Source organism: Thalassophryne amazonica, chromosome 6, assembly GCF_902500255.1.
Source record: "Thalassophryne amazonica chromosome 6, fThaAma1.1, whole genome shotgun sequence".
NCBI classification, from domain to species: domain Eukaryota; kingdom Metazoa; phylum Chordata; class Actinopteri; order Batrachoidiformes; family Batrachoididae; genus Thalassophryne; species Thalassophryne amazonica.
This window is the reverse complement of record NC_047108.1, coordinates 32,918,432-32,946,010: the sequence shown is the minus strand read 5'-3', so window position 1 is coordinate 32,946,010 and position 27,579 is coordinate 32,918,432. Positions and strand designations below refer to the sequence as shown.

The 27,579-nt window shown below is 42.2% G+C and overlaps 2 protein-coding genes and 1 long non-coding RNA gene across 3 annotated transcripts in view; 2 read left to right on the top strand and 1 right to left on the bottom strand.

Annotated features, from left to right (window-relative positions):
• LOC117512017 overlaps window positions 1-19,190 on the top strand; it is a 28,611-nt gene extending 9,421 nt beyond the window's left edge. Inside the window, exons 3-4 of the long non-coding RNA XR_004561183.1 lie at window positions 13,332-13,339; window positions 19,180-19,190. This is a non-coding gene — a long non-coding RNA (uncharacterized LOC117512017). The remainder of the gene's footprint in view (window positions 1-13,331; window positions 13,340-19,179) is intronic.
• hspb7 (heat shock protein family, member 7 (cardiovascular)) overlaps window positions 1-25,122 on the top strand; it is a 65,135-nt gene extending 40,013 nt beyond the window's left edge. The window contains exons 2-3 of the mRNA XM_034171954.1: window positions 24,420-24,544; window positions 24,667-25,122. Of these exons, the coding sequence (XP_034027845.1) occupies window positions 24,420-24,544; window positions 24,667-24,846 (305 nt within the window). The 3' untranslated portion in view covers window positions 24,847-25,122. The remainder of the gene's footprint in view (window positions 1-24,419; window positions 24,545-24,666) is intronic.
• Window positions 25,123-25,416: 294 nt separating this feature from the next.
• Window positions 25,417-26,488, bottom strand: LOC117511438 (ATP synthase subunit a-like). Its single transcript, XM_034171464.1, has 2 exons — window positions 26,202-26,488; window positions 25,417-26,141 (listed from the first exon to the last, which is right to left on the bottom strand). The coding sequence occupies exons 1-2, from the start codon at window positions 26,473-26,475 to the stop codon at window positions 25,417-25,419; spliced, it is 999 nt and encodes a 332-aa protein (XP_034027355.1). The 5' UTR covers window positions 26,476-26,488.
• Between the last annotated feature and the right edge of the window lie 1,091 nt (window positions 26,489-27,579).

Sequence of the window (27,579 nt, the reverse complement as noted above, 5' to 3'; positions counted from 1 at the left end):
TGACAGATTTTGTATGAGGACAAGGTTCCACAATCTTCTTTAATGTAAATTTAGCCCCAAACCAACTTAATCCTGATCCTTTATCCTCATCTCGTCTTTGATCCCGATCACTGCTTTTTTTTATCCAGACTTTAATCCCTATCAAAGGTAGGATCTGCAGTTTGATCATAAATCATGATCCATGATTAAAGATCAAAGGGAGGATTAAAGATCAAAGCTCAAAGAGCAAACATTAATAGCATCCGCCGTTGATCTGGCCCAACACTAAAATCGAACCACCTCCACCTTGCTGACATCATCAAAAAATTTGATTAAAACCTGGTCTAGTCCTTATGTAATATCCTGCTGAGAAACAAACTAACAACCTGACAGACAAACAATGACAAACATACTCTCCTTATTATTTAATGACCCGTGTCATTAAATAATAATTCAAATCATCATGTTGCTAAGTTCAAATTAAAACTGAAATATTGAGGAGCTCTGCTGCAGTCCAAGCTGGACGGAGCAGAGAAGGAAACATAGAAAATCAAAGCTACATCTCCTATGTGCCTTCTCACAAAATGAAGCTGAACTTTCAAGTCTTTTTAAGAAAATCCTCCTTTATAGCACTTCATCATGAAGCTGTATAACTGGTGATACAAAAGCAAAAAAAAAAAAATTTATCATGCACACTTTCAGCCACAGAAGCCTATAACTTCTTCAGGGTTGTCTGGGTGTCTTGGTGAGTTTCCTCACTTTCCTTCTTATAAAGTCAGTCAGTTTTTGAGAACTGAACAGTACCGTACCATTCAGTCAGTATTTCTTAATGATTGATGAAAATGAAATCCAAGCGATATTCAATGACTTGGAAAGGTTGATGTGCTGAGTGGTTGCTATCCAGGCCCCAGAGCAGTTCCATGGTGTCGTGTCATCAGGATCTGGTTCCAGGTTTGTAGGAACTAGTTTTCACTGTCAGTTTAAAAGTCATCATTTTAGAAACATTAGAAACAGAAGCCTGAATCTTTTTCTCTTTTTTTTTTTCTATTTTTTTATGTCATTCCAACATTCAGATGTCTAATAGCTCAAGGTTTCACATACTTTTACTTGCCACTGAATTAATAATTGAACAGTCACTTTGGAATAATTGTGGCTCACTGTGACATCTGACAATGTTAATGTGATGTGTGTTATTAAATGCATGATGAAATATTCACCCACACAAAGAATAATTTTATATGTTACGTTACCACTCATATTTTAACCCTCTGCAAAACATTTTGCGGTCTAGTTTGTTTTTATAAATCAAAAGATAAGCATTAAAATTGCTGTGTCCATCGTTTAGATCCCATTTTGTGCATGCGGAACATTTATAAATGAGGCTCTTTGTGCTTGTATTATTATTATATGTTGTAAAATGTGGACGCTGGTGATGACTGGATATCCTTGGTACTTGATCTCTTTGGGGATTCTTGGGTATAACTAGAATGACTTTGTGTCAAAGGAATACTTACTGCAGGAGATTCAGATGAGGCGAACCACTTGTATTGTGAGGGAAGGTCAGTTACAACATTTTTGACGTGCATGAAGCCACACATGGGTTACTTCTGTATTGAGGAGCACAGTGGCTGGAGAAAGTCAAGGGCACCCCTGCTTCACCTGGCTGTGGCAGATGAATGTTTACTTTCATGATGTGGAGATTGCTAAGTTGTCTGCCTGAGTGGTTGCTATACAGAACACAGTAACAGGGCCGGAGACACACTCATGTTGGACACAAATGCAGGACTCACACTCAGATGGTCAGCGTTCAAAGATCTTTACTGAAGAGACGTTCTTGGTTCTGTGCACAAAAAGGTAGTCAGAGAGCAGCAACAGTAACCAAAGCATTTACCGAAAAGCAGAGACCAAAAAATAGGCAGGTGATTTAAAAGAAACACAGTAAGGCAGTCAAGACAAAAAAGCTCAGAGGACAGGCTGGAAGCAAAGGAACAAGGCACAACAATCTGCGAAACAGAAGGAAGAAAGAGAGACTTAAATACAATGAGTAATGACCTGGTGATGAAGAACAAGTGTCAGAAAGAAGGTCAGAGCAGGGCATGGAAAAACAGAAGGGACACACCCACCAAGCACCTGGGTGACAGACAAAAGAATGCAGCCACAAAAACCCCAAGCAGAAAAAAAATCACAGAAAAGACATAATGCAAAAACAACAATAATACAAATCAAGACAACAGATATACCCATCCTAACATCCCCCCCACACACACACATACACAAACACACACACAACGGCTGACACCCAACGACCCAGGAGCAGCAGCGTGCACTCAGTGAAAGTCCCGGATAGGGGCAGGGTCCAGAAAAAAATGGGATGAAATCCAGGAACATTCCTCAATTCCGTAACCCCCCCAATCCACCAAGTACTGAACGCCCCGACCCCGTCATCGATAAGCCAGAAGCCACTGGACAGAGAATGGCCGGACCACCATTGACAAACCGGGCAGAATGCAGGGCCTAGCAGGAGGCCAAAGTGGGCTGGACTGTACTGGCTTGACCTGACTAATATGAAAGGATGGGTGCACCCGCATCACTCTTGGACATTTAAGGTGGACGGTGACAGGATTAAGTACCTTAGAAATAGGGAAGGGACCCACAAACCTGGGAGCGAGCTTTTTATAGAACCCCTGAAGGGGCAGATGCCATGTAGACAGCCAAACCAATTGTCCAGGGGCATAGACAGATGCGGATGATCTCTTGCAGTCAGTGGCTGCCTTGTAGGAAGTGGAAGAGTGGACAACAGCTTGATGGGCCCACTCCCAGCTTCTCCTCCATCTCTGGATTAAAGCCAGGGCAGATGGTACTGGAGAGTCTGGGAAAGTAAACAGAGTGGGTTGTAAACTATATACTATGTGAAAGGGTGAGTAACCAGTAGATGCAGACGGTAGACTGTTGTGTGCAAACTCTATCCAAGTTAACTGGGAGGCCCATGTGGTCAAGTGTTGCGATGCCAGGATGTGAAGTCCCTTTCCCATTTCCTGATTCAGTCATTCAGCTTGTCCATTGGATTGCGGGTGGTAACCAGAAGGCAGACACCCTTAGCAAGCTGCAGAATTCCTTCCAGAAGCTGGAAACAAATTGTGGTCCCCGATCAAAAATGATATCCTGAGGAAATCCATACAATTTGAAAACATTAGCCAGCAAGGCCTTAGCAATTTCCTTGACAGAGGGGAGTTTAGGAAGAGGGATATAATGAACCATTTTAGAAAATTTGTCAACCACAGATAAAACCACAGTGTTTCTTTTAGATGCAAGAAGGCCGGTTACAAAATCCACTGCTAAGTGGGACCAAGGATGTCTTGAAAGTTTCCCCTGGGGCTTTTGAGTGGAGGATTTGTGAGCCGCACAAACCAAACATGCATTTACATACTCAGTACTATGCATTTGTGGCCACCAAAACTGCTGTGGGACTACAAAGGCTGTTTTTTAATCCCAGGGTGACAGGAGAACTGAGTATCATGTGCCCAGGTGATGACCTCCCCTCTTAAAGGGTCAGGGACCAGATGTTTCCCCGCAGGACACTCCAGGGGTATGGCAAGCCCCTCAGAGGGTGCTTTAACTTTAGTTTTGATATCCCAAGTAACAGCGGGCACAAAACGATGTAGGCAGGATGGCCGAGGGTTCTCAGATATTGTTGTCTGGGCATTGGGCTTGCCATCATTGGATTCCCGATGGTAAGATAATGTAATGTTAAAATGACTGAAGAAGATCGCCCATCTAGCCTGTCTGGCATTAAGCCTCTTTGCAGAACAGAGATATTCAATGTTTTTATGGTCAGTTAACACCAGTAAAGGCCTTTGTGCCCCCTCTAGCCAATGGTACCACTCCTCCAAGGCCACTTTGACAGCCAGCAGTGCGCGGTCACCGATGTCATAATTATACTCCACAGATGTTAATTTGGAGGATAGAAAGGCACACGGGTGCAGCTTGCCATCAGAGGGGATACTTTGGGACAAAACTGCCCCAATGCCAGTGTTGGACACGTTCACCGTGACCGCAAACTGACAGGTGGGGTCAGGGAGGAGTAGCATGGGGCAGCAGAAAAGCGATGCTTATGGATCTTAAAGGCTTTATTACACTCTGGGGCCCAGACAAAATGCTTATGAGAAGAGGTAAGCTTGTGCAGAGGTGATGCCACCATACTGAAATATCGTATGAATTTTCTATAAAAGTTTGCAAAGTCCAGAAACCTTTGAAGCTCCTTGCGGGTACGTGGCACTGCCCAATCAGCCACGGCCGCAACCTTACTGGGATCCATTTTGATCACCCCCTCAGCCAACACAAACCCCAGGAAGGAAACAGAGGGCTTATGAAACTCACATTTCTCCGCCTTGACATACAGCTGGTTTTGCAGTAACCTAGACAGTACAGTCTGGATGTGTTGAGAATGAGTCTCCTCATTGGGGGAGAAAATCAAGATATAAAGATAACCAAAGACAAACTTATTAAGGTAATCTCGCAAAACACCATTCACCAAGTTCTGAAAAACAGTGGGAGCTTTAGTAAAACCAAAAGGCATTACTAAATATTCTTAGTGTACCGAAGACATGTTGAACGCCATCTTCCACTCATCCCCTTCTAGGATCCTCACCAGATGATAGGTGTTCTGCAAATCCAGTTTAGTGGAAATCCGCGCTCCATCTAATAGTTCGAACACAGAAGTAATCAGAGGAAGAGGATACTGGTTCTTGACTGTGATATCATTAAGATCCCAATAATCAATACAAGGGCACAGAGTTGTATCTTTCTATGTTTCGTTTCTACAAAGATGAATCCGGCACCAGCCGGGGAAGTGGACGGATGTATGAGTCCCGTGGACAGATTCTTGTATGTACTCGTTCATTGTCTGACATTCAGGGGCTGATAATGAATAAAGCTTGTCTCTAGGAGGACTTGTTCCTGGGATCAAATCAATTGCACAATTATAACTGCGGTGTGAAAGGAGGGCCTTAGCCCTTTCCTTATTAAAACCTCAGCAAGGTCATGGTAGCACGCAGGAACACCAGTGAGGTCAGGATTTGGAGTGGCTGATGGGAACTAATGTTTAGGATGACAGCTGTTTGCACAATTTGGTCCCATTGAGATTATCTGACCTGCTGTCCAATCAAAATTAGGACTGCGTTTTCTGAGCCAGGGGTGCCCCAATATGGCCGGGTGAGTCATCTGATCGAATACATGGAAGCTGATTGTTTCGGAATGATTATCAGGTACCATTAACTGAACAGATTGGGTCCTCTGAGTTATATGGCCCAGAAGGCTGCCATCTACTGCTTTAAGGGCATGAGAGGTGGTATAATTTAAGATGAAGCATCCTGACAAGAGAGGGATGTAAGAGGTTAGCGTCTAAACCTGACTCAACAAACACTGGTACTGACACAGACAAGTGATCCACGGTTAGCTTAGCTTTTATCACGTTATTTGCGGAATCAGAAAAAATAGAATTTTGACTCACCCGTACTGCTAATACAGTCCGAGTGGGGGCTCCCCTGAATTGACAAGCCGAGGTCATGTGACCTAAATGTCCACAGTAGAAACAGCGACCTTCATCCTGACAGTGTTCTTCAGTAGAGAGGTGCTTGTATCCCAGCTGCATCAGGTCTTCTGAGTTTTCCCAGGAGGGGCTGAGGCTGGTGCGGGCTGCTTAAGGAAGAAGGCTGTTGGAACCGGTCGTCCGGTGGACAAAAGGAAGGGTCTCCCTCCGTGGTCGGTCTGACATCTGGTGGTCCACCTTTATCACAAGTGCTATCAGGGCATCTAGGTCTTCAGGGATATTGACAGCAATAAGCTGGTCCTTGATGTTATCCGCAAGTCCTTGGAAAAAAAACATAATTTAGGGCCACTGAGTTCCACTCTACATATTGGCCACCAATATGTAGAAATCTATGACGTAGTCATTTGGCTAGTTCACTGAAATCCGAACATAGCGTGGTCAGTGTGTCCTCTTAATGTGCACTGCCAAACAGAACGGATGAGTCTGCTGCGTCCATTTCTGGCCAAATTGTTCTATCAGGACCGGAGACAAAGTTGTGTTGGACACAAATGCAGGACTCACACTCAGATGGTCAACGTTCAAAGTTCTTTATTGAAAAGACGTGCGTGGTTCGGTACACAAAAAGGCAGACAGAGAGCAGCAACAGTAACCAAAGCATCACACGAAAAGCAAAAACCAAAAAAACAGGCAAGAGATTTAAAAAACACGGTAAGGCACTCAAAACAGAAAAAAGAGACTAGAAGCGAAGGCACAAGGCACAACAATCTAGCAAAATAGAATAGAAGATAGGATAGATAGAATAGGAGAAAGAAAGACTTAAATACAGTGATTAATGAGCCGGTGATTAAGAACAGGTGCGGGAAAGGTCGGAGCAGGGTGTGGAAAAACAGAAGGGACACACCCACCACCAAGCACCCAGGTGACAGACAAAAGAATGCAGCCACAAAAACCCCAAGCAAAAAAAAAAAAAAAATCACAGAAAAGACATAATGCAAAAACAACAATAATGCAAATCAAAACAACAGAAATACCCATCCTGGCACACAGATTGGTTCAGTGCATGCTTCCACACTAGGGATGACTTACCGAGTACGCCTACTGATCTTGGGATCAGGGGCTCAAGGACTAACAGACTTGAAGCTTAAGTCTGCATGAAGTTATATCATCTACTCCAATAGGAGAATGGGCCCATCCAGGTATGGTTGCACTGGGCCCTTCAATCATATAACATGTTATGTGATTTTTTTTTATTCTTAATAAGGGTCCTCAATCATGCAATGAGGATAATGTTTTTGTCTGTGACTGGAGCCCCAAAATCACACTCTTTCAACCAAATACTGATCAGGATCAGCTCTGCTGCTGGGATCTGATGAGATCAGGTGTGCTCACAGCAACACGACTGCAGCTTCCTTTGTAACACAATTAACTGACAATAAGTCATCGCAGGCCCAAGCGATACAGTTGAGAAACACTCCGTAGCATGTGTATTTTTACGTGAAATGCATCATCCTGGTGTCACTCGAAGAGCAAAATTGAGAGGTTATTTAAGTCCTTCAGACAGCAAAATTATGAGTTTACTGCAGCTGCCTGCTCATTTAAAAATCACTGGAGACGTACACATGTAACTCAGGTCACTCGGCCTCGAACATGAGTCTGAAAAATGAATAAAAGAAATAAAGGAGTTGCAATATTAAATTGTTATTCTTTTAAAGAATAAATGTGGCACCATTTAAATAAAATAGTGCACTGAAAAACATAAATCTTTAGTATTGGAAGCTATTATTTCCAATTCAATGGGTGTGAATGAGTTTTCCACCTTTCGCAGTCTTCAGCTGACATTTTGAGTGAAATGCCCTTTAGCTAGTTCACACGTTACCTACATGATGATGGACGTAATTTAGTTTTCTGCGTGGTCAGCAGCCGGCATGGAGAGTTGTACTTTTTTTTCCACACTGGTGAAATTAGTTAGATTGACGCTATTGTGTGAACTTTAACTTGAACATGCACCTGTGAGTAAGATATGTGTGTGTATTTCACCACACACCATGTTGTAACTGAGTGAGAAAGTAAACTGGGTCGGAACAATTAAATCATACTTTGATCTTTTAATGTCGCTTGTATGAAGAGACATGGTTAGAAGGTATTTTTGATAATTAGCAGCGTTTATGATTCATTTAAATGAGATAAAGAGTTAAAAATGTGTTTTAAAGCAATTTATTATCTCCATCTAAAAATGCATACAGTAGAATTTTAACCCTAGTTCTGGCCTTTAGCCTGGGTCTTCTGTTTCTGCCTTCTGTGCTTGGGTTGGAGTCAAAGAGTCAAGTTCTTCTGCTGTTCCTCCACACTACGGCTGTGGTTGTGGACTGATATTTGAGAGTTCGTGGACATTGATTGTTTAAGGTACTGTTGTGAAAGATTCTTGTCATTGATATGTAGTGAACTGATGTGAAATTTGAGGTAATGTACAGATATTCCTTTCCCTTTGAGAGGTTTTTCATTTAATTTAAAGGTGTATTCCAGTTTCTTTTTTTAGTTCAAAAAGTATCTTAAATACACCAGGGCTCAGATCAATAGCCACACTGTAGTACTTTCTAGTACCACCTAATAAGTTTTCTCTTAAATAGTTCAAAGTTGATAAAGAAAAAAAAAACGGTTTTAAAATTACATTCAACATACTAAAATAGGACTGAAGTTAGGCTTGAATAGGTTTAAAGCAGACTGTAAAAGGTTTCAAAAGTCATCTGGTTGAATGCTAGCTCATCTCACTCGGTGAGTGATTTATTAATTTTTTTCAGAGACCAATTGTACTGATTGCTCTTGTTGTTGGATTGTAAAAAAACAAAAAAAACAAAAAACAAAAACATTTTTATTATTGTTGTTATCATTATTATTATTCCATGTTATTCCATTCTATGTTCTTTATCTAACTAATACAGCAGTTCTACAAAACCTACTTGATGTCCATGAGTCTCACTTACTCTTACTACTTGATTTGCAGTCTAAATATTCAGTTCTCCAGGGAGCAAACCTAAACTTTTGATACACTGGTCCTAATGCTTAATGTTAATGTAGTCTATGTGCCACTCAGTGTCCGATGCAGTGATTAGGCCTCAATCTGGTTACACACGCATATATAAGACAACCCAAATTAAAGGAGAAATGCCACTTTTAACAACCTGGACCTCATTTCTGACATAAAATATGGTTTACTCACCAATATAACTTTGGTGTCATTATTAGTCCATGGTTCAAATAACGTGTTCAGTTCTGAGGCAAACATTTTTCTTCTTCTACTAAGGTGGATTAGAACTTTTTAACTACTGGTCAGGAGGAACCTAGCAGTCAATGTGACTCACTGATTTGAAAATGCAGCTCTTTCAACCAGACATGCGGTGATGTGACATGTCAGTCATCTGTGTCCAATCAGATTTCAGGGAAGTCCAGTGCAATGCTGGCCTTCGCTCTAGCTCCACCCATGCCAGGAAGTGTTCAACATTTGACATTTCCTGTTTCACTGTGGACTCAAAATTTGGCACTTCCTGTTTGGGACTCCCTGTACCATGAGCGACCTTCGCTTTTATTATTAACAAATGTGAATTTTTTTATTTTTTTATTTGTATATAATGGCCTTGAACCTGATAGCCTTGAACCTTTCTTTTGTGAGGGTGGAATGATTGTACAGCATACATCATTAATGACTTTTAAAATCAAGAATTGGGTGCACAAGTTTGAATTTAGCTTGGATCTTTTGTAATCCACACAGGGACAAATTATACATACAGGCTGAAAAACAGACATACACCCTCACTAATATTTGGGTGAATGTCCCTTAGCAAGCTGCACCTTGACCAGACATATTTGGTAGCTATCAACAAGCTTCTGTCATAATTATGGCAGGCTTTTTGACTACTCTTCTTTGCGAAGTTGGCAGAATTCATTTAAGTTTGTTGGTTTTCTGGCACAGACATAGCTTTTAAGAGTAGTCCACAGACTTTTCAACAGGGATGAGGTCGGAACTTTGGGAAGACCATTCCAGAAGCTTAATGTTAGCCTACTATATTCAACCCATAACCAGTTTTGATGTGTGTTTGGGATCATTGTCCTGTTGGAACACCCAGTTGTGGCCAAGTTTCAAATGTCTAGCTGTTAATTTGATGTAATATTAAAGAACTTGGAAGTGGTCCTTCTTCTTCATTATTAAATCCACTGGCAGCAAAACAGCCACAGAGCATGATGCTAATACCATCATACTTGACAATTGGTACAGTGTTCTAAGGTTTGAAAGCCTCACCGTTACTCCTCCAAACATACCTCTTGTCATTGTGGTGAAATAGCTCAATCTTTCTTTGCTCCATATAACCTTTCTCCAGAATGTATTTGGCTTGTCCACGTGGGCAGCTGCACATTTCATTGTAGCTTGAATGTGTCTGTTTTGGAGCAGGTGCTTCTTTCTTGATTGGCACCCTCTCACCCCATGGCGATGTAAAACTCACTTCACTGTGGACAGTGACACTGGTGTTCCAGCAGTTTCCAGTTCATGGCAGGCCTGAGCCTTGCTGGTTCCTCGGTTGTTCCTAAACATCCTAACCAATTTGTTGTGTGGGCCGCTGAAGAGGGGGTACTGCTGGCCCACCACCACCAGAGGGCACCCTGCCTGGAGTGCGGGCTCCAGGCACCAGAGGGCGCTGCCGCCTCACAGGAGCAGCCAGAGTGACAGCTGCCGCTCATCATCTTTGACAGCTGTCACCATTCGTCGGATCAGTGTCGGTATATCAGCCAGACGACATCTCCACCTCTTTGCCGAGATATCGTTCGACCCAGAAGGTAACATATCCAGCCAGCGAATTATTCTTTGACTAGAAAATACTTTTTGCCTTTGTACAGAGAGAAGAACAGCAGGAGATTGCTACACGGATAAGTACTTACATTCCTGCAGTGTTTTTCCTGACTAGAGGTGGAGGTGGTGTTTCACCCCACGTGTTGCTGGGTGCAGACGCACCCACATCTGACTGTTTCTATTCCTCACCAGCAGTACCGGATCCGACAAGCGGAGGCAGTGGCCACCTGGAGTTCGGCACTTGGCGGCTCCAGTATTCCCGGGGTTCGGTGGCGGAGGAAATCGTGTGGTTCCGGTTCAGCTTGGACGGACGTCTCCTACCTTCGAGCCTGCCCACACGACACCGTTGTGATTGACTTATCGCTACAATTATTATTATTGATTGTGATTGTTGTGCTTGTTTCACAACAGTAAAGTGTTGATATTTGACTTCCTCCATTGTCCGTTCATTTACGCCCCCTGTTGTGGGTCCGTGTCCCTACACTTTCACAACACAATTTCCTCTTGTCTCAGGCTGACACTTTGGGTTTTCTTCAAATCTACCTACCTTGTACTTGCATAAGGGCCCCTTCACACATTACATGAAAGATGCAGAAACCAGAAGAAAATCCACGAACCAAACACGAAATGGAGAACCAGAAACCATCCACCTGCTGTCGTGAGGGATGCACGATCGCACAGGCATACACAACACATCAGCAATGATTTCGTGCACACTTGTAGGTGTGCATGAACACAGTGTGAGCAGCTGGAACGTGTAGAACCACATCGCACTGCTGATGTGGAGAAAAATAAAATAAAAAACAGATGTATAATTAGTGAAAATAAACAAAAGGGGAAGCAATACAGAACCCTGTGGTTAAATAGCCCTGGTTAAATTAAAAAATAAACGCCACTCACGGGTTTGAACCTGCAATTTACAAAAGCTCACATCACCAGATGGGAACTTTATCACTGCACTACAATCACTGTCTTAAAACAGGAGCATAAAATGCCTAAAATCAACAAGGAGATAAATGTCTTTTTTTTTTTTTTTTTAAAAAAGAGAAAAAAGCGCCGTAATAACTGACAAAACAGCGTTTGTTAAAGTGTATTTGTGGTGATACGTGACTGCAAGTGGCGTATTTGTGACATTGTTGGCTTGTCATATTGTCATAGTCCTGCGGCATGGGTGTTCTGCCGGACACGCGTGACATTCAGATCGCCTGCTGCATGATCTGAGGTGAGCTGTGTGCAGCCCCTGCAGCCCGGCTGTGTGTGCTCAGACATGGCTATCCGGCCCCCTTATGATCATGTCTGTAAATACATGGCAGTAGGTTATGCAAGTGTGCTCTCCCCCTGCACGCCACATGTGTTGGGGCGGGGAACACATGCACACCACGTGTGTTGCTTTTTGTAACTCCATACTCGTGGGGGCACTTAGACAAATTTCATATCCAGCTCGAAAGTGGTCATCTGCTCACTATTTTCGTGCTGACAGTGTGCATGGCCACACATTTTCTAAGTCTCCACCTAGCGGTGTTGGATGCTTGTATGTGTCACTTGGAATTTGGCCAACACCTGCCGCGAGAGGGATCGAATGGGCTCTCAACAGTGCACACTCTGTCTTTCAGCCGCTGGTGTGCATGAATAATTGTAGCGACAGGTGTACGAGGCATTGGAAGCAGCTCCTATTTTTCACAAATGGCATGCAATTCCTCCTTCGTGTGCTAGTCAGCTTCAATCGTGTTTTGTGTGAAGGAGCCCTAACAGTTGTGTGAACTGACAATCTTGGAATCTGGAGTTGTTTAGAAATGGCTTCAAGAGATCTTCCCCACTTGTTTAAATCTACAGTTCTCCTTCTTAAGGTACCTTGACACTTGTATGAAATTGATCCCCGCACTGGCATGCAATCTGGCGTGATAGAGAGTAAACTTGTTGTAAATTGTTATAAACTGTGTGTGGCTGTGTGCAAGTGCACAAAGAAAATATTGAAATGTTCAAACTCTCTGGTGCGCATAAATTTTGTGAACATTGCGCAACCTATTCAAAAACAGTGTGTGCCACTACAAGTCAATGCATCAGCGCAGTGCATCACAGTGCAGCTCATCTGAATGATTATGGCGTGATGTTAAATGTATCATAAACATAATTATACAGACACTCATAAGAAGGAATGAAAATGCAATTGTTTTACCGATCCATTTGAATATAAATATTATAAATAATTACCTTTGAGATGATTCCAAATGCGTTCACCACGTTATGAAGCGTACGAGAAAAGCTGCAGCTGTAGAAAATTCCTCTGTGATTCCGGGAGCGCTTCGAGGTGGTTTCATCATCCAAGTTCTTAGAGTGAATGATTAATCCGCTACGAAATAATTATTTTATATAACGCAGCATCCATCAGCATCAAGCACAGCATAAAGGGGAACAAAGCGAGTCGCACTGGCATGACGGCAGTGCGTGGGTTAAATGCATGCAAGTGTCAAGGTGTCTTTAGACCTCCCTGAGTTCTTTCTCATCAGACTTTCCCATTGTTCTGAGTATTGGTCAAACCAGTGAGTGCTGTCAAACACATCCTTTTTGTATGCTGGCAAAGAGAAACTACCAGCTATAGCCAATCATGATCACTAACAAAGAGTTAATGGGGCTACAATTAAAGCACACTGCAGAACCTTCAGCTCCACTTATTAAACAATTTAAGTGAATGAAGGCATATATTTGAGCCTGCATGTAAAATTTTGACCCTGTATGGGTTAGACAAGATCCAAAGTAATTCAAACTTGTGCACCAAATTCTTGGTTTTTCACGTCATTCATGATGTATCCTGCATAATCATTCCACTCTAGCAAAAGAACAAAAGAACAATTCAAGCACATCAGTAACAGTCCAAAAGTGTGATGACATTCATGTCCAGGATGGGTGTATGTTAAGTCACAGGGCCTCCTAAACTAGCAAAAGCAAAAGGCAACTTAACTCCAGAAAACATGGTAACTGTCAAGGATTGCTTAAAAAAACAACACCTTTAAAATACTCTCCAGTACTAGACATAAATAATCTTCCAGACATTTTGTCTTATGTAGCTTATTTATTCAAAATATTCTTCACTCACAGACTGTCATGTGTGATTGGCCTGTATAAACTTTGGGTGAATTGTGTTTGGTCTGTAAAATTTGTTATGCAGCAAATGGAGCTTATCTGTACTTGTAAACTCACATTTTAGAAAAGCCATCCCCCATCAGGAGAAGACTGGACAGAGTTTTAGTTCTGCAGTCAACCTTTAGGACCACTGCCACAACCGCATTGGCACAAATAGTGTTTCAATTCCTGGAACAAATCCCTCCTCCTCTACCCTCAGTGGCTTCACAGCCCACTTCCTGAGATGCTTGTACAGCCTGAAAAGGCCACCAGCCGTGCACGATGAGTCATGATATTCAGAGTGTCCTCTGTGAACATTTGTAATGCCATCACAATCCCTGACTGCCTTGTTGCTGTGCACTCATTGGTCTCTACTTTTGGTACACCCACTCAACTGCACATTATCGGAAATATCGAATCAGCCAATCACTTGGCAGGAACCCAGCACATTTAAACATGTAGACAAGGTCAATATAATCTGCAGATTTCAAACCAAGTATCAGTATGGAGCAGGTGATTTTGATGACTTTGAACTTGACATGATTGTTGGTGTCAGAGGAGCCCAGAAGGTGTAATGAAAGCAGCGCTCTCACACACTCTAGCTGACAGAGCAACTGTATGAAGCAGAACTAGCAGCACAGTGGCTTAGTGGTTAGCACTGTTGCCTCACAGCAAGGTCATGAGTTTGATTCCCACCGGTGGCCTTTCTGTGTGGAGTTTGCATGTTCTCCCCCTGTTTGCGTGACTTTCCTCTGGGTGTTTTCCGGTTTCCTCCCACATTTAAAGACATGCCATTACGGTGAATTGGAAACTTTAGGGCCACTTCACACATAGTATGAATGTGGTTGAATTGCACATGAAGCAGGAATTATAGGCAATATGTGTACAACCCCAATTCCAATGAAGTTGGGACATTGTGTAGAATGTAAATAAAAACAAAATACAATGATTTGCAAATCCTCTTCAACCTATATTCAACTGAATACACCACAAAGACAAGCTATTTAATGTTCAGACTGATAAACTTTTTTGTTTTTGTGCAAATATTTGCTCATTTTGAAATGGATGCCTGCAACACATTTCAAAAAAGCTGGGACAGTGGTATGTTTACCACTGTGTTACATCACCTTTCCTTCTGACAACACTCAATAAGCGGTTGTAAAATCGTAGCTGCCTCCAACGCCTAGTACACCTGTTGCTACAACTATTTGCAAGAGGATTTGCAAAGCATTGTATTCTGTTTTTATTTACATTTTACACAATGTCCCAACTTCATTGGAATTGGGGTTTTACTAAACTGAAGATGCTCTGTCTTTCTCTCATAAAGGAACTTCACCTTACTTGGCACAGCCAACACTTTGTCCATGACAAGCTGCACTGACAAATTCTACATTTCAACTCATTTTCAGAGACCATCAGATTTGTAGGTCCTCAGTGTCCCATCAGCATGCAATACTTCCAGAGGCCCATGTACAGAGCATCTAAACACCATCTCCTCTTAAATCCTGTACTTTCCTGCATTACGTCCGTAATGCATAGTTGATGAGTGACAGCTGTCACCCCGGCTGTTCTTGTGAGGCGGCAGCGCCCTCTCGTGCCTGAAGCCCGCACTTCAGGCAGGGCGCCCTTTGGTAGTGGGCCAGCAGTACCTCCTCTTCAGCGGCCCACACAACAGGACCCCCCCCTCAACGGGCGCCTCCTGGCACCCGACCCGGCTTGTCGGGATGGCAATGGTAGAAATCGGCCAGGAGGGCCGGATCCAGGATGAAGCTCCTCTTCACCCAGGAGTGTTCTTCGGGTCCATAACCCTCCCAGTCCACCAAGTACTGGAAACCCCGGCCCTTCCGGTGGATGTCCAGGAGCCGACACACAGTCCAAGCCGGCTCCCCGTCGATGATCCGGGCAGGAGGCGGCGCCGGTCCGGGAGCACAGAGGGGTGAGGTGTGATATGGTTTCAATCTGGAGACATGAAAAACCAGGTGGATCCGCAGTGAAGCTCCAGCTCCCAGCTTCACTGCGGATCCACCTGATGACCTTGAGGATCTTAAATGGTCCAATGTATCTGTCTTTGAGTTTTGGGGAGTCCACTTGTAGAGGAACGTCTTTCGTGGAAAGCCATACCTCCTGCCCGGGCTGGTATGCAGGGGCCGGGGAACGCGGGCGATCTGCATGGGCTTTGGACCTCATCCGGGCTTTCAACAAGGCAGAACGGGTGGTGCGCCACACCCGACGGCACCTCCGCAGGTGGGCCTGGACCGAGGGCACACCGACTTCTCCCTCCACCACAGGAAACAATGGGGGCTGGTACCCCAGACACACCTCAAACGGGGAGAGGCCGATGGCAGAGGACACCTGGCTGTTATGCGCGTACTCGATCCAGGCCAGATGTTCACTCCAGGCCGTCAGGTGCGCGGACGTCACACAGCACAGGGCTTGCTCCAGTTCTTGGTTGGCTCGTTCTGCCTGTCCATTGGTCTGCGGGTGATACCCAGACGAGAGGCTCACGGTGGCCCCCAGTTCTCGGCAGAAACTCCTCCAGACTTGAGTGGTTCAGAGCCAGGGACCAGGTGGGATGCACAAAGCCGAGACCAGGAACTAGGAAAACGGAGGACAAAGATAGTGAGTGATTGCACTCATAACACAGGATGCCTTCAACCGTTCACAGGAGGCTTAAAACATAAGGGTTCACAGTTCTGGAAATGTTCTCCATTTAAGGAAATAAGGTTTACTGTTCAGGAATCATTCACAGTTCATGAATTATCTTTTGAGGTCGGAGGTCAAATACCACACGTCACTGACACAGTCCAATTAAGCTGGACTTGATGGCTTAGAAAGTTCTTAGCAGTTCAGTGTAAGAGTTTATATAGTTCTTGGGAGTAGTTCTTGGAACTGTTCATAGACATGCACAGTCAAAGGCAGGAAAGAGTGAGAACGGAATCCCACTGAGACATGAGAACCATCCCTGGTTCTCAAGACCAGGCACCTAAGTGGCTCTACCCTACTCTTTTCTACTCTTCTATGTTACTCTTCCTTTTAGATATTTAGTTCCTTAGTATACTAGCATTGTTCCACCTTAGAATTTGAATATAATATACCTTTGAAGATATACCTTAATGAATTTTCACGAAGAAACTTAACTGGAGCAGTGCCGCACGCTCTGAGCTGAGAGCTGTAGAGCTCCAAAGTGACGTTGCTGTGCAGGTAGCCAGGAGCTAGGAACCAGGGCAGCATGGAAGCAGCGCAGGATAGCGCATGGAACACCAGGAAAGTCAGTTCGCTAGAAAACGGGAATTAGAGAGCTGGCCAGGTTACCCTGAGTTTAGCTGCGGGAAGCTCCGTTGTCCTAACGCATGGGAGCAGCAGGAAGATGAGGTGAAGTTCAAGAGTCTCAGGCTTCATGGAGCATGGCCAGGGCTGCAAGAGTCTTGAAGCATCTAGAAGAATCTGGAAGCTGTGGAAGTATCCGGCAACAGGTGAACTGAAAGTCTGGGTTTAAACAGCCTGCCCCTCATCAGCCACTCATACACGACAGGTGTGCCGTTGTGATGAGTGGTGAGGCGCAGCAGGTGTGAATAGGCTCTGAGTGCGCCACCTGGGGGAAAACCTCACAAACTACAACTAGGATAAAAACAGGCTGAACTCTGTGTGAACCCTCCCTCTGTCACGCTGTGTTTCTCTTTCTCACCTCCAACAGCATTTTTTGTTTGCTTGTTTGCTTTTGTTTGTTTGCTTTTTTGATGGCTCTGTCATGATTATGAACATGTAAAAAATAAAGTCTTCATTGGCTTGTTCTTATAGCCGCTAGATCTAGTTAGCTTCCATAACTGGTAATCAGAGAACTGAAAAGTTATCTTTTATAAAGCTAAACCAATAAATCACCCAAAAACTTATTGAAAGCAACAGATAACTGATCAATTCCAGTATTGTCTCCAATACACTTGCAACTACTAACAAGCTGACTTTGAGTTTTAACACCACGATCGCTTCTGGGAGAATCAAAGGCGACAACAGACACAAACAATGAGTCAGCACTTCTGTCTTTATATAGCCTGCTCACTACTGGAAGCTCCTGTTTACTACATAACTTCCAGCAGCAAAATAGTTGAGAGAAGCAGCAAAGCTCAACTCTCTACTCAATAATGGCATTGTTGTCAGGCGGAGGTCTTGGAAAATAAAGCAGTGCTGACTTATGGTTTGGTATATAAAAAAAATTAATACTGATAGAATAACTCCATTAATGTCAATTCTGTCATTTGTACAAAGTTAAAATATAACATATATCTTTTAATGTTGAATAATGCACTAATTCTGAAGTTTTGTAACAAACACAGACAGATGGCAAAGGATTTGGGGAAAATGTGCCTCCGCTAACACTGACTTTGACTCATTCATTCTATGTAAACCAACACGTTAATGTGAGGTGTGTCGTGTGTTGGTGTTTACAGATAAATGTGCTTTTGTAAAATATTTACAAATTTTTACATCTTTTTGTAAAAAAAAAGACATTTTTTTAAACAAAAGCCAAGTTGTAATTAGATAACCGTCTGATATAACCGGTGTCAAAATAAACAGAACACTGCCATGATCTACTGGTGCCAGATGTTCAGTACTTAAGCTGGGCTTACACTGTGTGAATTTTGGCCCTTTTCAGCTGATTTTTCACTCGTACGAGAATTTTTTTGATCGCACTGAGTTTCAGGTTAATCGCGCGCCCTGCATCGTGTAGTATACATGGAGTAACGAGCTGCGTTTAACATCTCACGACCACTTCCTGATCGGCAATCGTATAGTCGAATGAAAATCAAACCTGTTTGATATTCTGGTTGGCCGTCGTGAGGGTATCCCGCTGCTGAAGCCCTACAAGTGTCCAACTTCTCGCACTGTGCATGTGCAAACACCGGAGAGAGCATAAACAGTGATCATCTCTTTGGGAGAGCAGCTTCTGTTTCTTTTTCCCTCCTTTCTTCAACTTATGTAAAGTCTTGTAATTTTTTTTTAACTTTGATGTCTTTTTTAACTTTGATGAGAGTTTTTGGAAAAATAAGAAATGTAAATAAAGTTTGAGGAAAAAAAGCTTCTGTTTACATTTTGTTTCTGGAAACATGAGTCCAATGTGTGGTTTTTGAACGTACAATGTGTGTGAGAACATAAATCTGGCGCTCTGAACTTTTACACCGTGCGGTTCTGTACAGTATGAGCTGGAACTGAGTACAGTGAATGAAAATATCATACGTCTGCCTAGCTTTAGGGCGAATACTGCCATGAACACTACTGGCCAGTAGATGGCAGCAGAGACTGTGAAAACTTGCCAAAACAAAATTCCAGATAATCCATGTCTGCTACGTTTAAGATGCGTGGAATTGAATAAACTCAAACACATTAACAACGTCTATAAACCCAGAGAATATATTCACGAGAGTTTTAGGCACAATATACAAAGAGTTTAATGCTGTTGTCTGTGTGGAGCCTGATCAGAGTGTCTCAAATGCATTTCTTCTGACGTGAATGTACTGAGATACCCATAATGCACCTGGACAGGGCATGTCCACACTAAAACCTTCAAAATTAGTGCATTACTTTAAAACTAAAACATATATCTGATATTTTCACTTCATAAAACTTCAGATGTGACGTTAATTTAAATAACTTGTCCAAAATTAGTTTGGTTAAAATTTGAACCATAAGTTAAAAGTGACTATGTTTACATGCCGTTAATATTTGGGTTAAGGTCATTATTCTAGATTCTGAATCATTAGGAATAACCCGTTCACATGCTTAACCAGACTGAGTTACTCCTGTATACAAGGTCAATGGTATCATTTGGAATATCCCCATCTAAACAGCGACACACGTCTTCCACCGGTGCTTGATTTGGTCTGGCGTTCGTGCAAATCTTGCTTCGTGTAATCCTGCTTCGTGTAAAACCCCTCACTACACACTTTATACACTTTTCTCAAACAGGCATTAACATTCTCACTTTTCTCTCTTGTGTAAACACTCTCTTTTTTCTTCTGGGCGAGAAGATTATAAATAGACACATGCAGATCACAATGCGCATGCTGTCCCTTTGCTCACTGCCTCCGGGGGTACGGATGCGGGACCCGCAAAGAATCCAAGTCATGGCCACGGAGCTCTGCGGCTGCAGTATACCAAGACCCTGCGGCGCTGTGGATTTTTTCCGCAAGAAATCTATCCTTGCAAGCTGCCTCCGCATCAAAACAGCGAGCGTAGTCTCTAGACCCATTGCCACAGTTGGCGCAGCTCCACACAGCAGAGAAAAGAGTGATATGAGTGGCCCGCTACGGCGTTTACCGAGCCCGCAGACTCAGTAAGCGCATCGGAGGCAGTGAGAGCAATTGCGGTGATGCCGACCAGTGCCACAACCGGCCCACCTGATAAGGACGCAGAACACAATGCGCTGTTTATCTCTGCTTCTGTGGTGTCCAGTGGGTTGCGCACGCCGCATACAAGTAGTTGCCGTACTCAAAAGACCAAGATTCCTTGCGGATAGGACATGCGCAGAACACAAAATAATGTTCCTTTCTATGGGGATATCCGGATGCGCATTTATATGACCTCATATTCGGGTTAGAAAAGGAGTAACCCAGGGGTCTTATTCGGGTTTTTAAAAACCGGAATATGAGCATATTTGGGTTTTTGCGGGTGTTTATATGGCCATGCACAACTGAGTTATTGCTAATATTCCGGTCATGAAAGTGTTATGAAAGGGTTATTGGCTGCATGTAAACATAGTCAATGTATGTCTCTGACTTGACTTGGGTGATATTGCCAGTGTATCAATATGGGGTTAAAAGAAGTGAATTTTTTCTCTTTTTTTGTGGCCAGTTCTCCTTTGTCTGCAGAGCATAGAGTGTTTTTTTCTAGAACCAGCTCTCTTCTATTTATGGAGGGTAGAACTACACATTTGCTATAAAACATTTAACAAGTAGGTGCTCAACTGATTCTAAATTTTATAAATGTTTGTAGCTGTTCAGCTTTGTTTACCACGTCTACGTTAGCAGTCTAAAAATTATCAGACCAAAACTTATGGTAAGATAATTAGTCCAATAATGGTTTTCAAAGTTATCTGAAAAGCTAATCTGATAATGAAAACATTATCTTTGATAATTAGTGGATTAGCGGAACTGTGCCCACCACTGCATGCAGCCAATCAGAAAGCGAGGTGTTTGACCCGGGAATGTTCGTGTGTGAAATCTGTTCGTGTGTGTGTGTTTTTTTAGCATGTGGCTGACACCACACACTGTACAACTAAACCTGTCAGATCTATGATTTTTTTTTTTTTTTTTTTTTTAATCTCCACGTGTGTGGTCTCTCAGGTTTTGGAAACCTACAGATAATTTTAAAATCCTGCAGACAACACCAGTAGATGGCAGTGCTCTATGCATTTGGATGCTGGTTATATCACATGGCCTGAATGACAATTTAACAGACTTTTCAGCTTTTGGAAAAGCAACATGGGCTTCTTCTGGCATTTTTACATAAAACAAACACAATAACAACGTCTATAAACCCAGAGAATATATTCATGAGAGTTTTAGGCACAATATACAAAGAGTTTAATGCTGTTGTCCCTGTGGAGCCTGATCAGAGCATCTCAAATGCATTTCTTCTGTCGTGAATACCCATAATGCACTGGGTGGCACAGCATGTCCACACTAAAACCTTCAAATTAGTGCATTACTTTAAAACTAAAAAATATATCTGATATTTTCACTTTATAAAACTTCAGATGTGACGTTAATTTAAATAACTTGTCCAAAATTAGTTTGGTTAAATTTTTAACCATAAGTTAAAACTGTATGCCTCTGGATGACTTGGGTGCTATTGCCAGTGTATTAGTATGGGTTCAAAAGAAATGAGCCCCTTTCCTTTCCTTTCCTTTCCTTTCCTTTCCTTTCCTTTCCTTTCCTTTCCTTTCCTTTCCTTTCCTTTGACCAGTTTTTCTTTGCCTACAGAGGATAGAGTGTTTTTTTTTCTAGAACCACCTCTTCTCTGTTTGTAGAGGGTAGAACTGCACATCTACTACAGAAAGCTACGTCTGCAAAAATGTTAGTGGTCTAAAAATTATTGAACCATCCGATAATGAAAACATTACCTTCAGTAGCGGTTAGCGGATTAGCGCAACTGTGCCCACCACTGAGAGTAGCATATATGTGTTGTTGTTGTAGTGTAAAGCAATTTCTCTTTCTCGTGAGACCTGAGACTCTTATTCACAAGACACCGGGTTGGTTTCTCTGAAGTTGCAAGGCTGGTTTCCTGCTGCAAGACCCCTGGTGCAGGAGAGAGTGCCCCCATTCTCCCAAAAAACAAGTTATTTAACCATTACAGTTACAATGAAACTGTAATATTATGGTCAAAAAGTTACTTAATTCCCGTTTTGCACAAACTGCTTTCAGATACTCAATAAAAACATCACTTATATTGGTATGAATAATATAAGTAATGTAAGAAGTACCAACTTAGAGTTTTAAGGTCACTAAAGGTCACAGTGCAAAACTTTAGGTCATAATTAGATAAAACGTAAATGTGAGATATAATTTTGATTTTCCTATTTGATGACTAGTGTTCTTTGACAATTAGTATATTACAACCAAGTTTATGATTAAATGCAGTAATGGTTAATTCATAATTGTCACCGTGAAAACTGATTTTTGTAATACAGTGGAACAGAAATGTGGATATACGAGGTCTGTTAGAAAAGTATTGGACCTTTTTATTTTTTGCAAAAACCTGATGGATTTGAATCACGTGTGCTTGCATGAGCAAACCTTGAACCTTCGTGCGCATGCGTGAACTTTTTCACACCTGTCGATTGCATCATTTTCTGGTAAGCAGGATGATTCAGACGGCTTTCGGTGACTTTTCAGTCGTGTGACTATCCGAGAAATTGTGGAAGAGGTGGGCATGTCACAGCATGTCCTGTGAGACTTCAACACGGAGGCACTTTTGCTCCACCATTAGCAGCAGCATGAATTTCACAGCCACTCTTTTCATGGCCAAATCTTCTGTCACAGTGGAATGTACCGAAAAAGTGCTGATGTCCACTTCTTCCTCAATTTCTCGGACAGTCACACTACGGTCCTGCATCACCACAGCATTCACTTTGGAATGATCTGGTCATTTTAGCATGTTGATGGCCGATCGTTGCGTAGCTCGCTCTCCACCGTTGCGTGGCTCGCTCTCCACCGTTGTGCGGACGTCTTTAAACCGGTTGTACCGCTCCTTATTCTGTGTGATGCCCAAAGCATCGTCACCGAAAGCCATCTGAATCTTCCAAATGGTTTCCACCTGGCTGTCGCCCAGTTTCTGGCAAAATTTGATGCGGCACTGCTCCAGTCGTTCCGTCTTTTTACTTGAAATGAAAATCTGCCGAGCGCACTACACACGTCCTCACACAAAGGCTGCTTACCAGCAAATGATGCAATTAACAGGCATGAAAAAGTTCACGCATGCTCACGAAGGTTCAAGGCTGGCTCATGCAAGCACACGTGATTCAAATCCATCAGGTTTTTGCAAAAAATAAAAAGGTCCGATACTTTTCTAACAGACCTTGTATGTACGTTTCTATTCATACATATCATACTGGGCAGCACAGTAGCTTAGTGATCAGCACTGTTGCCTCACAGTAAGAAAGTACCGCTTCCCACCCGGTCGTTTCTGTGGGGAGGTGGGGTTCCCTCCAGGTGCTCTGACTTCCTCCTACTTCCAAAGACATGTAAGGTAGGTGAATTGGTGACTAAATTGACCGTAGGTGTGAGTGGTAGTCCGAGTGTGATTGTCATTGCAAATGACTACTGGCCTGTGCAGTGTGTACTCCGCCTCTTACCCAGTGACCGCTGGGATAGCCCCCCATGACCCTTAACTAGAACAAGCTGGTAGGAAATCTATATGTATGTACAATGTGTGTCCCACATAAAACCTGAAGCAAATATTGCAAGTAAAAAAAGAAGTATGGTATTGTGGGTCTTAACAGCAGTAAACACTCTAATATCCATTTTTTATTCATGTGGACGAACTGTTTTAGTGTTAGAAATGGCTTCACCAAAGCCGTTAGGTCACAAAAGTGTAATAATGTAATATATAAAAAGGATTTTAAAGCAGTGTATAAATAAATTACAAAAAAATATGTGCATTGCAGGGCAACAGCTCCAACCACTGGGAACTGTCAATGGTAGAAACACATTCAAAGTCATATTTAGAAAATGAAATCACTAACCAGCAAGATTTGTTCTGTCTTCACTCTCAACAGAAATGTCCATAAATATACTTCAGTGAAAAAATATAAATATCCATTTGCTCCACTGGGAGGGAAGCTTTTCACTCTGTGTTTCCACAACAATTTTCTTTGTCTGAAGGGCTATATAAAAATGTAAAATGTTTTCAGACTGACAAGACTGTTATTTTAGCATTTATGACCATTTGGCAAATAAATATGGCTGTACCCTCCAGCAGGAAGAGACACACAGACTCGTGTAACCTTCTCTAGCCTGTAGGATTGGCTGTGAATCAAAGCTAGTCAACAACAGGGATTGAAACAGGAAGTGACACTGTGTAGGTTTGAAGAAGTGGTTGTATGAAGTCTTGGTGACATTCCATCACTGATCGATGAATCCCCAGAGTATTAATGAAAATAATCACCTGTGATAATTTGTTTAAAAACAACAACAACTGATAAACTGACCTCAGTTTTGAAGTAATTTGAAAAGGCTTTAACCAATTAGTGGGGCTTTCCCAAAGTGTCATTAGATGTCTCGGGCCAGATTTCGAGGACTGAAATGCAGATACAACCACATCAGACAGTGTGAACATATTGAGTAAAAAACAATTGATTGGGACATAATTTGTTCATTTAGAAAGTACCATAATGTACTACACCCTTGGTCACACCCTTTCCCATTGTGACACTTTCAGGTGGTGCTGGAAATATCAAGACTCTTGAGGATTCATACCAGTTCACAGTCGATGTGCAAGACTTCTCCCCTGAAGATGTCATTGTCACCACATCCAACAATCAAATTGAAGTTCGTGCAGAAAAGGTAAACAAACTTCTTTTTGGTTTGGAATTGCACCATCATCCAGTTGTTATTAAAGGACTCTGTAGTTCAGATCTCTATCAGTCAGAATACATAAACCCACTTTACTGTTCTCCAATCAACAGCTGGCTCAGGATGGCACAGTGATGAACACATTCACCCACAAGTGCCAACTTCCAGACGACGTGGACCCCACCTCTGTGACATCATCACTGGGTGCCGAGGGATCACTAACCATCAGGGCACGTCGACAACCAGCCAAACACGAACACGTACAGACCTTCCGTACAGAGATCAAGATCTAGAGATGGACAGACATCTCCTCACAAACACGTCCACATGTTCGGCATCACAAAGTCCACACAGCACAACGAAACATCAACAACACACAATGAAACATCCACACAACACAACAAAACATCCACACAGTACAATGAAACATGACAACTAGCAACATGAAATATCCACACAGTATAATGAAACATCCACACAGTACAATGAAACATGACAACTAGCAACATGAAATATCCACACAGTATAATGAAACATCCACACAGTACAATGAAACATGACAACTAGCAACATGAAATATCCACACAGTATAATGAAACATCCACACAGTACAATGAAACATGACAACTAGCAACATGAAATATCCACACAGTATAATGAAACATCCACACAGCACTATGAAATATCCACACAGCACTATGAAATATCCACACAGTACAATGAAACATGACAACTAGCACAGTGAAACATGAGAACTAGCAACATGAAATATCCACACAGTATAACGAAACATCCACACAGTACAATGAAATATCTATGCAGCACAATGAAACATCCATTCAGCACAATGAAACATCCACGCATCATAATGGAAAATCCACATAGTACAATGAAATATTCACGCAGCACGATGAAACATCACAACCAGAACAATGAAACATGGCAACCAGCACAATGAAACATCCACGCAGCACAATGAAACATGACAACCAGCACAATGAAACATCCACGCAGCACAATGAAACATGACAACCAGCACAATGAAACATCCACACAGCACAATGAAACATGACAACCAGCACAATGAAACATGACAACCAGCACAATGAAACATCACAACCAGAACAATGAAATATGGCAACCAGCACAATGAAACATCCACGCAGCACAATGAAACATGACAACCAGCACAATGAAACATCCACACAGCACAATGAAACATGACAACCAGCACAATGAAACATCCACACAGTACAATGAAACATCCGTGCAGCACAATGAAACATGACAACCAGCACAGTGAAACATCCACACAGTACAATGAAACATGACAACCAGCACAATGAAACATCCACATAATGAAACATGACAACCAGCACAATGAAACATCCACACAGTACAATGAAACATCCGTGCAGCACAATGAAACATGACAACCAGCACAATGAACAATCCACACAGCACAATGAAACATGACAAGCACACTGAAACATCCACATAATGAAACATGACAAGCACACTGAAACATCCACATAATGAAACATGACAACCAGCACAATGAAACATCCACACAGTACAATGAAGCATCCATGCACCACAATGAAACATCCACACAGTACGTCACATCCGTGCAGCGCAATGAAACAATCACACAGTACAATAAAACATCCGTGCAGCGCAATGAAACATGACAACCAGCACAATGAACTATCCACACAGCACAATGAAACATGACAACAAGCACACTGAAACATCCACATAATGAAACATGACAACCAGCACAATGAAACATCCACACAGTACAATGAAACATCCGTGCGCACAATGAAACATGACAACCAGCACAATGAAACATCCACACAGTACAATGAAGCATCCATGCACCACAATGAAACATCCACACAGTACAATGAAGCATCCATGCACCACAATGAAACATCCACACAGTACAATGAAGCATCCATGCACCACAATGAAACATCCACACAGTACAATGTCACATCCGTGCAGCGCAATGAAACATCCACACAGTACAATAAAACAATCACAGAGTACAATGAAACAGCCACACAACAGAATGAAACATGACACACAATGCAACAACAGAAACTACAAATAAAGTCTGACAGATTGAAACACAGCAGCTGATATCATGCACACATGGAAGCAAACACAGTTACTTCTGCATGTTCACTCATACAAAATGCAAATCTAAAACTTTATTCATTCTTCTGCAATGTATGAATGTTCAGTAATAATTTATTGTACATTATTATTTGTGTGAATAAAGTCCTCCTGCTTTGACATTAAACTCTCTAAAGTTATTTTATTTATAAAAGGTGGGGCCCTGAAGAATGAGAAATTATAAATGGACATTTTGGAACCACAAATCTAATGAACAACATTGACAGTGGAAATAAAACTGTGTTCCATAAAAGCAAAATCCAGTAACTTGAATTTTGAACTCATTGTACTCTCAAAAACTGGATCTTTGACTTTAATTGTGTTTTGCCAACAGGTTCCAAAAACTGATAGGCTGATTAAATGCAAAATATTAAGTTCATTGAACTAAATTAATTTTAAATAACTGTTTTAATTTCACTAAAACATATTTTCAATTCATTCACTTTTGTGTCAACAATATTTCTGTTTTTTATTATTATTTCATGTTTCTTAAGCATGATGGTGGACATGAAGAAGTGGCCTAAGATAACATACGGTAGCATTTTTAGCTACTTTCTTAGCTCTCGCTTTGGACAGGGAGGCAGTGAACAGTCTGAAAAGCTCTGATGAAGCGTATCCATCCCTGCATAGTAATAAGGTTGGTCCCATTCTTTCTAAAAGAGGTCTTTGGACCAGTGATACTCTAATCTAGCCACTTTTTTTTAGTACTGAGTAATCTAATGCGTTAATCATTCCAAATCAGTAATCAGATTAAAGTTATTTCTCCAAGTCACTGTGCGTTACTATTATTTTTGCATTGTGGGTCGATAGCAGCATTAAACTTGGTCCGTGGGCAGGGGGTC

Coding starts and splice junctions, on each gene's coding strand:
- LOC117511438 (XM_034171464.1), bottom strand. CDS start 26,475: ATGGATGCTTCATTGTACTGTGTGGATGTTTCATTGTGGTGCATGGAT. Junction 26,142..26,201: donor ATGTTTTATTGTACTGTGTG/ATTGTTTCATTG, acceptor TTGTGGTGCATG/GATGCTTCATTGTACTGTGT.